Raw genomic sequence first — 15,362 nt, forward strand, 5'->3', positions numbered from 1 at the left:
GTCAGAATTTTTAGTCCAGATTATTTTTAAACCAAACACATACATGAGTTCAAAATATCGTTTTTTTGTCAGAATTTTTAGACTATACACATATATCAGTTCAAAAAATTGTTTAATGTCAGAATTTTTAGATCAGTTCAAAATATTGTTTTTGTCACAGTTTTTGTCAAAGCCCTTGTTATTCTTAATTTTGACATTCATTTTTAGATGAGACACATATATCAGTTCAAAATATTGTTTTTTTGTCAGAATTTTTAGACCAGACATATATATCAGTTCAAAATACTGTTTTTGTCAGAGCTCTTGTTATTCTTAATTTGACATTAATTTTCATTTTTAGACCATACCATATATTGTTACAAAATATCGGTTATTGATCTACTTGATCTGTAATACTCAGTATCAACATCAGCCCTGAAAAACACACAGCGGTCAACCCCTAGTAGTAATAAACAGCATTTCAATTCATCCTAAATTAGTATGGTTACTGATGTAGTTATTTGAATGACATTTAGAAAACATTGCCAGTGACAGATGATCAGAGAGAGTGTCCTGTACCAACCTGAAATATTCAGCTTTAAATAGTCTAAAATTTAGAGTCTCAAATCACTGAATCCTTTTTGAATCTGTTCATTTACAGAAACAGGGACCAGATTTACTAAAATAAACTGGACTTTCCAACATACTATATGAGAGAGAGCCATTTAGTAAAGCTGTGAGCAATACAATGTATTGGTGTTTGGTCACGCTGCACTGCTACACATTGGAAAAAGTAGCTTGTAATTGGAAAACTGTCAGTCCTAAACTACTGTAACATTACGTATTTCGGGTAGTTACACCATTTATGCAGGATTTTCTGTTGAATTCAGTTTATTCTTCCTCTAAAATAGATGCTATGCTGTCAGCCAACGCTGCTACTTCACACAGATGGACTCTTACAGTCCTCTCTAGAGAGGGACTCCTTTCTGTTTACTTTAATTTAACTGCATGAGTGGTTTACACAATTATTGATTTTGATGGTTCTCAATGTGAAAACTTCCTTATTTCCATGCTGCCATTGATTGCGAATGCATTAACGTAATAGTCCAACTGTGACCAGGAAACCTGCAATTAGCTGTTAACAAGATCAGCAGCACATTGTGGGATATTCACAGGCACAAAGCTCTGTGGATTTCCATTGATCTCAATGCTCATTATTTACAAAGTTCTACACATTCTCCATCCCTTGCGTGTTCATTTATTATATATTTTTGAGTAATTTGATTATGCTTTCCATTACCACTTAGAATGTAGTTATTTTGCCACAGATTTCCCTCAACATATAGTTGCTACAGTTGAGGTCAAACATTTACATACACATTACATACACCTACCAAAATAAGAGGGATCATACAAATTTTTATTACGTACTGACCCGAATAAGATATTTTACATAAAAGACATGTACATATAGTCCACAAGAAAAAATAATAGTTGAATTTATAAAAATGACCCAGTTCAAAAGTTTACATACATATGATTCTTCATACTGTGTTGTTACCTGAATGATCCACAGCTGTGTTTTTTCTGTTTGTTTTTGTTTAGTGATAGTTGTTCGTGAGTCTCTTGTTTGTCCTGAACAGTTAAACTGCCGGCTGTTCTTCAGAAAAATCCTTCAGGGACCACTAATTCTTTGGTTTTTCAGCATTTTTGTGTATTTGAACTCTTTTCAACAATGATTGTATGATTTTAAGATCCATCTTTTCACACTGAGGACAACTGAGAGACTTATATGCAGCTATAACAGAGGGTTCAAACGCTCACTGATGCTCCAGAAAGGAAAACAATGCATTAAGTGCCTGGGGGTGAAAACTTTTGAACATAATAATTTTTTTTTATTATTTTGCCTAAATGTCATACGTTTTCATTTAGTTCTGCCCTTCAGAAGCTACAAAAGATACTTATGTTTCCCAGAAGACAAAATAAGGTAAATTCACCCTGATAGCATCAGTGAGCATTTTAACCTTCTGAAATAGTTGTCAGTTGTCCTCAGACGACGATGAATCTCAAAATCATACAGTCATTGTTGGAAAGGTTTCAAATACACAAAAATGCTGAAAAACCAAAGAATTTATGTGACCTTAAGGATTTTACTGAAGAACAGCGGGCAGTTTAACTTTTGAGGACAAACAAGGGACTACGAACAACTATCACTAAACAAAACAAAACAAACAAAAAAAACAGCTGTGGATCATTCAGGCATCAACACAGTATTAAGAATCAAGTTTATGTAAATATATGAACGGGGTAATTTTTATAAATGTAACTATTATTTTCTCTTGTGGACTATATGTAAATGTCTTTTATGTGAATATCTTATTCAAGTCAGTACTAAATAAAAAATAGCATGCAGTTTGTATATTCCCTCTTCTTTTGATAAAATAATTAACATTTCGCAGATTCTGCAAGGTGTATGCACACTTTTGACCTCAACTGTATGTACAAGCATAACACAACATATGCTAGTAATGAGCTACACAGCTGAACTTAGAGGATGGCATTTCTCTCCTTTTTCCCATAGAGCAAGAACCAGCCTCACAGACGTGGGGAGTATAATGTTTACAGCACGTTTCAGAGTCACGAGCCAGAGTTTGACTACCTGAAGAGTTTAGAGATCGAGGAGAAGATAAATAAGATACGCTGGCTGCCTCAGCAGAATGCTGCCTACTTCCTGCTCTCCACCAATGGTGAGTCCACATTTGAGATCTCAATGCAGTTGGAGGAAAAATTTACCCATTGACAGAATGTTGTCATCATGTACTCATCTTCACATTGCTCCAAATGTGTGACTGACTTTCTTCTGTCGAACACAAAAGGTCCAAGCAAAATCAGACTGCGTTAGACCGCAAACTCTTAATGTGAGCTATTATGTATATGTGATAGCTGCTGTCATTTCAACAAAAGATTGTTGGAACAGTAAGGGAACAGTCAAGTCTTCCAATGACATCATACATCTCCCCACGTTCAGATGGTATGGCTACGGTTTACATTCTCTGTCGGTGCTGGATCTTTTCCAGCCGTGTGCCAGATTGTGTCCCACAGACTGCAAAATTTCCCACTGCCCACCTTATTTTCTTCTTTCTCTCAATTTTTCTTTTCATCATGCTTTGCCTGCTTCCAAATGGTATAATGAAGCTGCACTGTGTGTAATGGTCTATTTTCAGATAAAACTGTGAAACTGTGGAAGATCAGTGAGAGGGATAAGAGACCGGAGGGATATAACCTGAAGGACGAAGATGGAAGAATCAGAGACCCGGCCACCATCACCTCATTACGGGTTAGCTCGCTTGTCTTATCACCACCTGCAAATACACAATAAAGACAAGTAAATTACATCTGTTCGCTAGATATGTCAGAAGCATTTCAGATATTCTGACATATCTAGTAAACAAAGAAAATAAAAAAATACATATTTTGCATAAATAACATGAAGCCTGTTTCTAAGAGCATTAATAACATTTGCTTTGTGACATTATTTTTATGACAATTAATTACCATAATTTTCATTATCATTAAATTCTCATTAGGGCAGTATAATGTTTTTATTTAATTCAGCACAAATTAAGCTTTGACAATAAATACTACAATGAATATTTTATTAATGTATTTATTTTGCATTAGAGTAACAATTAAAATGTCCTTAATTGTCATGAAAATTGTCACACAATACAAGAAAATATGAATAGTCTTTAAAACATGCTTCATTTTCTTTAAGCATAATCTAAATACCTTCCAAGGTTTTGTGAGAATCATTCCTACAACCCATGTGTACGTTTTGAGTGGTTTAGCTGACAGTAATGCATGCTGAAATATGTAGTTTGCTCTGTTTTTTGGAGAAGCTGAAATGGCAGACAGTTGAACAGTTAAATCTCATCCTCCACTGAAGTACATCTATTTCAATATCATACCTGGAAGTCAGAGGTTTATTATAAATCTGCTGGTGCGTGTTCTCATTAATGCTTTGAGAAGTAGCTGCTGTTCGCCTCACATTCTCACATGAAAATCTCATTCTCTGTGTCAGTGTTCAGCACCGATGCTGACAAATGATGAGCTGTCAGCGACCAAAAGGCATTCATTCATAATCAAACAGCAAGGACAAAGACAGACGATAATGTGCAGTGAAGGGGCTCGCAATCATTCCTCCCTCTGCTCTCCTTCTCACTCGTTCTCCACTCATCCCTCCAAATTGAATACAGATACAAAGAGGGCGCGACTCCGAGTACCCATTAATGTTTGGTGCGGTGTCTGTTTTCTGCTCCACGGCCTAATGGATTAAAGCACTCCACTCCTCCACCATTGTCTGTCCGGGCAGAAGATTAGCCTGACACCGGGGTGATGGCACAGAGCGGGCGGCAATCCCATTTGGACCGTGAAATGTATGTGCGGTGGAGATGCGGAGACGAGTTTATCGTGGAGCTCCGGTAGTGATGGAGGAGGGGAGGGATGAGACACACGTCATGTGTTCTGGCAGTCTCTAGTGCCAGCGCTGTGATCTTACTCTTGTCTCAGTATGCAATTTTACCCCTAAGGTTTGCTATGGTCTAGTTTCTGAAGTCCATGAGCTGACGTGATACAAGATGTGACCGGCGTGCCATTTAAAGTCAGCGGATACCTGACCTTTTATAACAATACAGCAAATCAAAAAGGTGTCCTGTGATATTTAACCTACTAATGCTGTCTGTGCCGTAAAAACTGAAAGCAAGGTGTTGGCCAATCCCCCATCCCCCTGCCCATCTCAGTGGTAGATAATAAATGCATTTTCTTATCTATTCCATGGTCTTTCGCTCCCTCCTTTCCTCCTGCGTGATCTGTTTGCTCTTTGAACTAATGTGGGACTGCTGAATTTGGCACAGGAGGTTATTTCCCCTCAAGAGACATTAAAAACAGAGGGGCATCCTCAGATTCCATAGTTATTTTATATGTAAAAAGGAGAGATTCCTGTAGCCATATTTCTAAATACACTCTTAAAAATAAAGTTTCTTTATTGGCATTGATGGTTCCATGAAGAACGTTTAACATTAATGGAAACTTCGCATTAAGAAAAAAAATATAATTTTAAGAATTGTTCACTGAAAGGTTCTTAGGGAACCCATTGTTCTTCTATGGAATCACAGTGAAAACTTCCTTTTGGAAGCTTTATTCGTAAATTGTTAGTTCTGTTTTACTGACAGTTAATGCTGTTTTATAGCAATAACTCCTAAACTATTAGTTGCATGTTCAAATGCCTTATATTGTTGGAATCCTTGGCCCATGATGGTCAAAACACCACATTTTCGCTTAACGCTTCATTTCGGGTATTTTCAATTTTTTTTAAAAACCTACTTTTGCAAACTAGTCCTAGGTTTTTCACCCAATCAGAATCAAAACCAGTGCAGTAAGATTCTCTGTGACAGTGAATATCAATAATTATTAAAAAAGGTTTCGACTCACCGTTGTGACGGGAATGCAAAAATGTTCGAAAGGGGTGGAGCAGCTTTTACTAACACCCACATTGAACAGAAATAGATATTTTTGCCAAACTCAGAACAACTCAGAGCTCAATCTGAGGTCACAGTAAAAAAAACATGGAGGTTGGCCACTTGGTGGCACTATAACAACATAAAAAGGCTATAACTACGCACACGTTAGACCAATCAGCTTGAAAATTGGTATGCCGTGTAGGGCTGACAACGATTAGTCGACATTATTGACAACATCAACAATAAAAAGCAATGTGGATGTTTGCACGATTAATCGACGATTAGTTAATTAATCGTTCTAAAAATCGTTAGATTAATCGATTATTAAAATAATCGTTTGTTGCAGCTCTAATGCCATTTCTATGTCCAATGTACCAAGTGTCTATGAGGACATTTATGTATCTCAAAAAACATGAAAAAAATTACTTTTAAGCATCTATTAGACAAGGTTAATGAAAACTTAGTGGCCCTAGAGGTCTGTAAGACTTTTAAAAGAAATCAGGCACTAGGCGGTGCTAACGTAAATGTAAAATGTAAAATGTAATGTAAAAAACTACTTTTATGAACTAGTCCTAGGTTTTTTACTCAACCTCAACATAAGCACTGCAGCTAGATTCTCTGGCCTCTCTACATTAATACCCTCTGGGTAGCTATAACAGGAACGTTTAGAAAAGAGGGGTGGCCAAATATACCCAAAAGCCTATAAATCCTAAACAAAAACTCAAAACTTCACGAAACGTGACAAATGATTCTGAACAAGTATGCAAAGTTTTATGCAAATTCAACCATAGGTGTTAAAGTGCTAAAAATAAGTGTTAAAATGAATCATATTTCTATGGTAAATAATCTAGATTTGCCAAAATTATTTTTTAAATCACTGATTTAGGTGGTTACAGGCTTGCTAAATAATACTTTTTTTTCATATGTGCTTAAATGCCTTAAAGAGCTTGAACCCTGTTAATCGCTGCTTGCAGCTATATTTTAAAGTCTTAATTATTAATATGATTAATATTATGATAGTAAAAACAATCTAATGTAATTCAATTGCTCAAAACACATATAACCAAGACAAAAATAAAATAATATTTCTTTTTTCACTAACAATAACTATTGAACTACATACAGTTCTTGAAACTTCTGGAATCACAAATGAATAGTGTTAAAAATATACAAAGTGTTATTACTCAGAATACTACAGAATCCTGCTCATAGATTTACTTCAAACTAGGTGCCTCCTCTTTCAAACTATTGATGGCAACATGGCTAATCCATTGACTAGTTTTTCTTAAAAGACATATATTGTACCCCTATGAAAATATCAGATGCTTATGAAAGCATCAGATGGTCAGTGAATAAACTGTGGGTGGTCCATGGGTGTGCCATCTTATGCTGAGACTAATAAATGGACGACATATAAATCTGTCAGCATGATAAACAAACAGCACATGAAATGCTAATGTGTGCACTTGGGCGTGCACAACTAAACCAAAACAACCTGATATACATATTCCTCTTTAAAAGCTCACTGCAGTCATCCTCTGCATCCGAAAGCAGCTGATACATTACAATAGTGGTTTAAAAGCCTAAAAGGGTAATTTTACAGCTAAGGACTGATTTAAATGCCTCTCACATAAGGCAGAGGTGCTTCTGTGATGTGGTAATGAGTGATTCTCTTTTTGGAGGCATGCGCTGCCTCTAAACATCAGCGTCAGTTAAACAGGCCTCATCTGCATACTGCAATTAAGACCTGCGGGTGGGGCATTGGTGCTGTTCTGCGCATCAGCTCACAGCAGGACGTTTAGTTCAGTGGACTTTTATAAAATGTGTCCCGCTGGATGGTCCCAGCCCACAAAATGCCAAATGCATGTTGAGCGCCATCATAATGGTCATTAGCCCCAATTAGATGTGAGGTGCCAAATATAGAACTCTAAAAAAAGGTTAATCGTGCATTTTTAATCAGTTCTACCAATTATTAAAGACCCCATGATATGGTTTGAGGAGCTAGTTTTTTCTCCCTGTGTTTCTCCCTGCTGCTTAATTCAGCATTCTTTAAATAGAGTTATGGTTTGTTATGTATGTCCCAGTTTTCGCTGATGAATGACAAGAGGGTCCCTAGTGGTGATATGACCAACAATCTTTGGATAAAGGATGACTGTGTTGTGGCTGTTGCAATTGTTGCAGCACATTCTGAACTTTTTATGTCTCGTCTTCTCTCAGGTGCCAGTACTGCGGCCCATGGACCTCATGGTTGACGCCACACCTAGGAGAGTGTTTTCCAATGCGCACACATACCACATCAACTCCATCTCTGTCAACAGCGACTATGAGACCTTCATGTCCACCGATGACTTGAGGATCAACCTTTGGAACCTGGAGATCACAAACAGAAGCTTCAGTATCCTTTAAATCTGACAAAAAAATGTTTTGGAAAAGAAAGTTTACCTTCAGTACTGGGCCCAACAGAATTGACCCTTCGCAGTAAGTTTGATTGGCAGGTGATCTGACCAATTGTAGTGCCGAATCTGACATTTTTGTCTGAAAATACAAACCAGACATTAGATTATATTAACGTTGATGGACTTGAACTTGAAATGGTGTTTTGAGTCTTTCCATGGTTGAAACAAAACACCTTCTGATGTTCATTCATGTTTATTTCATGCTATAACTAGTAAAGAGTAAAAGATGATTGATTAGCATGCCACTTGAAATGAGACACATTAAAAAAGCCACAAAACTGTATTTATTGTTTGAATTTCTTAAAAAATGACCAAATTTGAAAGCGGAGACTGTTTCATACCTAAGTAACATGCTCTGTCTTGTCTGTCGGAGCCTTGTCAAATTCCTCTTTGCTCCGTGATGTGTTTTTCACTGTGTGAGAACATGATGTGTGGCTTAAGAGCTTCATGTCTCTACTACAATTAAACCTACAAGGTGATGCGTTTTCCTGAGCTGCTTTTTCAGACATTGTAGACATTAAGCCAGCAAACATGGAGGAGCTGACGGAGGTGATAACGGCAGCAGAGTTTCATCCTCACCAGTGCAACACCTTCGTCTACAGTAGCAGTAAAGGCTCTATACGGCTGTGTGACATGAGGGCGTCAGCGCTTTGTGACAACCACTCAAAATGTAAGTCAATGTAACCCTAGTAGAGAAAAAAAGACATACATGAGCCAACATTACACTATCGTTCAAAAGTTTTGCGGTCATATTTATCAAAGAAACTTAAAAAATAATGAACAGCAATATCTGGTGTTTTCTTGAACACTAGATCAGCATATTAGAAAGAAATTCAACAGAAAGAAACTAACGGTGTGTTCACACGGGGCGTCAGCGTCAATGCTTGACGGAAGGCGTGGCTGAAGTTTGGCACTGACGCCATGGTCATAGCAGCGTCAGCCAATGAAATTAGACCGTTTGCTGCTCTTGAACAGGACAGCACAGTACTGTATAGCACAGCATTTCCTTACCAAACTGTAGGATTTGAGGTATTATTCATGTCTCTAGTTCATGGTTTGTTAGGATTAGACATACAACTATTTGAAACCTTTAAAGTTGTCCAAAAATAAGTTCTTAGCAATGCATATTACGGCATATTACAGTGTATTTTTGGCTATTGCTACAAATATACCCGTGCTACTTAAGACTGGTTTTGTGGTCCAGGGTCACAAATAGTGCAGGATGAGTTATTATGCATCATCGTAGGGATTTGAACAAAGCCCCAATAGGTAATAGTGATGCTTGCCTTAGCAAACACCAATAATAATCTTTATAGTCGTTAACATATTGTACACCTTTTTAAATGAGTCCTTACTGCATTATTGTAACATTACAAATTCAAGGGCTAGTACAGCTTCAGAAACACCATTGTCTCTAGAGAGCAAAGCCACTACATACGCCATGACAGGGATTAGCCTCTCTTCCACCTAGGGCGAGGGCTTTGGAGGTGAGGATTATGCAAATTTTTTATATGATTGCGTCTCCTTGAGCTTAACTGGCTAATTTCATTTGGGGATTGGACACAATGCAGACTGATGAACCTGTACTGGTGCTACAGTGGCATCCCTTTTGGCTGCACATGGCTGAATTGATAACCACAAATTGACACATTTCCATTTCCAGTTTAGTGTGGGAGTCCTGGATGTGCATTTGATGATCAGATTGAATGCATTGACATTTAAGCTTGGCATAAAAATCAATGCTCAAGGGCAGATAGCTGTGCCTATAGTTTTCACACCGCTGAAAGAATTTGGTCATTTCCTTGGTTTTATCGACGTGCTCACTGGTCCATGTGTTCACATCCTGTTGAATAGATATTTACATACTGCCGCTGAATTTTAAAAGGCCAGATTTGCTGGAGGGGGTAACAACTGTGAGGGCTTCGGTTTTAGCCGCCTTAGTTTATATCTCCAGCACCATACTGACCTAAATTATACACACATCTGTCAATTTTTTCCTTGGTACATGATCTCACAGCAGGCGGATGTGCCAGTCTGCCTCAGGAAAGACCTCCTCAGTATCTTCTATATTGCGTAGTGTGTGCATGTGTGTGTTGCTCCTTCCATCCACACTAATAAATCTTCTAGGCGTCCCAGAGAATATTCTTAAAAATCAATCTGCGGTGTCAGGCGGGGGAGGCTAACCAAGCCCAGCAGGGCTCCGAGCAGCAGCGGAGGCCCGTAGCCCTACACATCACTCCCCAGAGGACTCATTAGCCCCCTCTGAATGACACCCAGCAAGACTGCAGGTGGACAGGCTCACAATGTGACACGGCACACTCATGACAAACACCTGCAGTCCACCAGTGCCCAAATATCCCTGCAAGCATTGATCTGTTTCCTCCCCCTCTGTCTGTGTTTTTTTATCCGCCTGCAGATAAATCACAGGATAATCCACAACTGAGTCAACAAAACAGTGAGGGGATAATCGATAGTGGATGATAAATATCTGTTTCTCTATTCTGACAGGTGTATTATTTCCCTGGCGAGCCAGGCAGATTTATGACGTGTTGGGAAGCAAACAGTGAAAGTGATTTAGAAAAACTTTCTTTGGAAAGTTGGTTTGTTTTTAAGGCCAACATGAAATGGCACTCTCAATCTGTGATGTATTTTGAAGTGCCCTTCCAAAAGTTTGGGATCAAAATTAATGTTTTTAAAAAAAAAAGTATTTTCTACTTATCAAGGCTGATTACAAATACAGAAAAAACTGTAATATTGTGAAATATTATTGCAATTTAAAATAGTGGTTTTCTATTTTATTATACTTTAAAATATAATTTATTCATGTGATAAAAAGCTGAATTTTCAGCACTATTCCTCCAGTCTTCAGTGTCACATGATCCTTCAGAAATCTAATATGCTGATTTATTATCAATGTTGGAAACATTTGTGCTGCTTAATTAAATTTTTTTTTGAATGTGTGATACTTTTTTCAGGATGTTTCTTTGATGTCAAAAAGAACAGCATTTATTTGAAATAGAAATCTTTTGTAACAATATACAACACCGTTTAAAGTTTGGGGTAGTACATTTGGGCAGCACTTTTTTTTCTTTCTTTCTTTGAAAGAAATTAATACTTTTATTCAGCAAGGATGTGTTAAAAAGTGATAGTAAAGACTTACGTTGTTAGAAAAGATTTCTGTAATAAATCAGCATATTAGAATGATTTTTAAAGGATGATGTGACACTGAATGCCGGAGTAATGATGCTAAAAAATTAAATAAATAAAAAAAACTGTTATTTTAAATAATAATATTTCATAGTATTACTTCTTTTTTCTGTATTGCAACTTTGAAGGGACTTCTTTAAAAAACATTAACAGTCTTAAGGCAGTGCACTTCTAAAGGAGATGGGATATTCAATGAAGACGGGACATGTTTTATACTAATTTTAACATTTCTATATTTGATTTCTCATTCTCTTCTAGTTTTCGAGGAGCCAGAAGACCCAAGCAATCGCTCATTTTTCTCTGAAATCATCTCATCCATCTCTGACGTTAAGTTCAGCCACAGTGGGCGATACCTGATGACACGTGACTACCTGACAGTGAAGGTCTGGGATCTCAATATGGAAAGCAAACCACTGGAAACCTATCAGGTACATGAAACATGAAATGCATTAAACATTATATGTCGTGAATGAACTGCAGGGGGGTTTGAGTTTAATGAAAACCTAATAATAAATTAAATCATAAAAAAAGTTACATTAAAATAAACATTTCAAAATCAATCAATCAAAAAAAAAAACGTATTAAACAAATGAAATATTTTTAATATGTTTTCTATAACCAATGTCAGAAAACCAATGAACATGCAAATGTGATACTTAATTATTCAAATATTTATTTTAAAATCTCAGGGGTACTCTAAGTATATAAATCAGGCGAAAGAGAATCAGATGACAAAAAGTTTGTAAATTTGTGCATTTTAATGTGTTTTTTAAAAGACACAGAAATACATGGTTAAATAACCTGAGCGATAATTCAAATAAATATTGTTAATAAGTTAATAAGTTGTTGATGCAGTGTTGAAAGGCTAAAACCTGAAATGATTTTTGTAAATCAGTGGTCGAATGCTGCGTGACAACCTGACTAATGACTGATCTTTGTGTGAATGTCCACAAAACTGGAAGACTTTCTGAATGTATATAAGCAGTAGGCTATTTTAGAAAGGAAGATGTAAAAGATGATAAAGAGGAATTAGGGAGAATCAAAAAAATTAGAACTAATGTATTGCTATCGTGTAAATATGTAACTATGTAATCAATAAAAAGTAACTGTAGTCTGATTATGAGTATTTTAAAATGTAATTCAGTCGAATTACAATTACTTAATTTTTGATTACTACCCAGCTCTGATTGAAGACTAAAGCTTAATTTAAAGGGCTCCATTAAATAATATTTGGCTTTTTTGGCTTTTAATCCATGTCTGTTAGCTTCAACGCTATGCTGGCACACTCCTAAAAGAAGATTTGAGGAATCAGACCAAAAATATTGCATTATACAAATGTTCCCCAATAAAATGCTCTATATAATGAGAACATCCAATCCCCTGAATTAAAAATACCACTTACCTCAATCATGATTTGCAGATATCGTTGGTTTCTCAAACAGTCATACTTTACTTCATAAGACTGTTAGGCACATATCAGTTTCAAATCATTTTCCACCAATGTTCTAGAAAATACAACAACACAGGAAATGCTCATTAAATTATATGTTGGGGTATTTAAAAGTCACACACTGTCTAAAAAGAGATTTATTTTCAGTGTTTACTAAGAGTGTGTTCACACTTGTCATGTTTGGTTCAATCAAAACAAACTCTGGTGCAATTGCTCTGTTAGTGCGGTTCATTTGAGAATGCTGCCATTCGAACCCTGGTGCGCACCAAACAAGCAGACCGAGACCACTAAAAAGATGGGTCTCCGTCCACTTCCAAACTCTGGTATGAAACATGGACCAAATACTTCCAAACAAACCAAAAACAGGAAGTAATGACAAGATGCGACGCTATGCGACGTGATTTCACGAAGGAAACAAGAGGTGTAAAATGAGCAGAGGGAAAACGTGGAGCAACAAGGAGGTAAAGTGCCTTTTATGAACTCTTTGTGAGTTCGCAGGTGGTAAAAATAAAATGATTGTGCTTAGTCCAGTATACGGCATTAGGTGTTTTCGACTTAAAACAGCGCTGAGCAGATCGATCAGTGAATGGTTACTTTGATGTCATACACCAGCAGTGCCGCTTTAAGTCCATTTTTTGTGAGTTCCGTCACAAAATATATGTCATTCAACCAGACCAATCAGGTTGTGAATGTATCACTATGCCTTTAGGTTCGGTTTCTTTAGGGTCACTGTCAAAAATGCCAGTGTAAAACGAATCAGGACCAAATGCATCATTTTCCTTTTTGGTCCGAACCAAATGAACCAAACGAACAGAACTACAAGTGTGAACACACCCTGAATTAACAATTAATTAACAATTGTCACTGTTTCATCCACCAGGTACACGATTATCTAAGAAGTAAGCTGTGCTCGCTGTATGAGAATGACTGCATCTTCGACAAATTTGAATGTGTTTGGAATGGTTCAGACAGGTCAGTGTATTAATTTATTGTAATAAACATACTGGGTCCAATTGTGAATGATAAATAAATACAATAATGATCTAAAAATTAATATTGTTGATGTTTCGCTTTCTAGTGTGATCATGACTGGTTCTTACAACAACTTCTTCCGAATGTTTGACCGTAATACGAAGCGGGACGTGACACTGGAGGCGTCCCGGGAGAACAGCAAGCCTCGGGCGATCCTGAAACCGCGTAAGGTGTGTGTGGGCGGCAAGCGTCGCAAAGATGAAATCAGTGTGGACAGCCTGGACTTTAGCAAGAAAATTCTCCACACCGCCTGGCATCCTTCCGAGAACATCATCGCTGTGGCAGCCACTAATAACCTTTACATATTCCAGGATAAGGTCAACTAGCACAACTGTACCACCTCCACACGTAGCTGAAAAGAGAGAGAAAGAGGAACAAAATGCTGCAGCTCAGCAGGATATTGCAAGGTGTCATTTGTGATGAGAAACAGGAAGTTGCCTATGATGTAGGGAGAAGTGTGGACAGATAACGCTGGCCATGTGCAGGGATGCTGCCAGACTTTCAGCATCCTGCCCCGCACAATCATTCTTCCACTATTAAGTATCTGCATTTCCTCTTCCGTAAACTTGGTTATTTATCGTATTTATTCATTTCTCTGCTGGAAGGAAATGCCTGACTCTTTAAATCTGGACAAATGTGCATTTTCACTGCAATGATATGAAGAAACAGTGAAAAAGACAGGCCTTCGCTGACATCCTGGCATCGGAAACAAAGGGGTGCCTTTACAAAAACAATGGATTTTCATTCCCTTTGAAACACAATGCCCTCCAACTTCCTCTGAAATGTCTGACTGATCCGTAATAGACTAAGAATGTGATCTGCACTGATTGTAGTGTCGAAACAAACAATCTGTGAACGGAATCACAGTCTCTTGCGACCTGATTATTCCTCTTGAAAGGAGCTCTAAAGTAAAAGTCAATCCCATTGGTTCTGTTTTGTCATTTCATGTTGTCCTCTTATTTTGATGTAACCATTAATAAGCTGTGGTGCCTTCTTTTCGTATGTGGGTACTTGGGGGGCAGACGGGGTGGAGGGTGGGAGGGTTTTCGGACGGGTGGTATTTGGGTTGTGAAGTGTGAATGTTTTTACAAGCAATGTGAAAAATAGCTTTGTGTAAGAAGGGAAAAGAATTGCAGCGACATGGATTTTCAGTACACGGAATTGAAGTACTTGAATTTTGAATTATAGTCTCCACTTTATCTCAGTATGCTCATAACTTTACAGTATACCCCGTTTTTTTTTTTTATTCTTCAGTGCCGTGCTGGGTGAAAAAAGTATTATTGCATGCAACATGTCATCTATAATGAGCCAATGAAGAAAATACCTGTTCCGTACCAATCGAATGAACCTGTAACAATCAGATGTCATCTTTTTCCATCGTTTCCGCTGCATTTGTCCGAGACTGTTAAAACGTCATCGTTCAGTTACGTCACTCTGGCCTGAGGATGACAGGAAAACCGGTATCATGATGTAGCCTATACATGACGTGAAGGTTAAATGATATCAGGGAATTTTATTATGTACAAATGAACCAGTAATGTTCTCTTCTGAAGAAAAAAAAACACTTCAGATGTAAACTTCTTAATGAAACAAAGTTTTATAGCTCAGAATGTATCTACATGCAATTATTTGCCATGCAGTCTTTATGCTTAATGGAATTCGTTGAAAATAAAAAGAAATGAGAAGTTGAAATAAAAATGTTTCTTGCTCGCCTTTTCA

General features: G+C 37.3%; 2 protein-coding genes across 2 annotated transcripts in view; one reads left to right on the forward strand and one right to left on the reverse strand.

Annotated features, from left to right (window-relative positions):
- Positions 1-15,341, forward strand: part of LOC141288281 (serine/threonine-protein phosphatase 2A 55 kDa regulatory subunit B beta isoform-like) — a 40,907-nt gene extending 25,566 nt beyond the window's left edge. The window contains exons 3-9 of the mRNA XM_073820397.1: positions 2,561-2,726; positions 3,204-3,316; positions 7,716-7,893; positions 8,460-8,624; positions 11,420-11,589; positions 13,492-13,583; positions 13,690-15,341. Of these exons, the coding sequence (XP_073676498.1) occupies positions 2,561-2,726; positions 3,204-3,316; positions 7,716-7,893; positions 8,460-8,624; positions 11,420-11,589; positions 13,492-13,583; positions 13,690-13,969 (1,164 nt within the window). The 3' untranslated portion in view covers positions 13,970-15,341. The remainder of the gene's footprint in view (positions 1-2,560; positions 2,727-3,203; positions 3,317-7,715; positions 7,894-8,459; positions 8,625-11,419; positions 11,590-13,491; positions 13,584-13,689) is intronic.
- igfbp7 (insulin-like growth factor binding protein 7) overlaps positions 1-15,362 on the reverse strand; it is a 380,063-nt gene that overhangs the window by 230,554 nt on the left and 134,147 nt on the right. The window lies entirely within an intron of this gene.

This window comes from Garra rufa, chromosome 16, assembly GCF_049309525.1.
Source record: "Garra rufa chromosome 16, GarRuf1.0, whole genome shotgun sequence".
In the NCBI taxonomy this organism is placed as follows: Eukaryota; Metazoa; Chordata; class Actinopteri; order Cypriniformes; family Cyprinidae; genus Garra; species Garra rufa.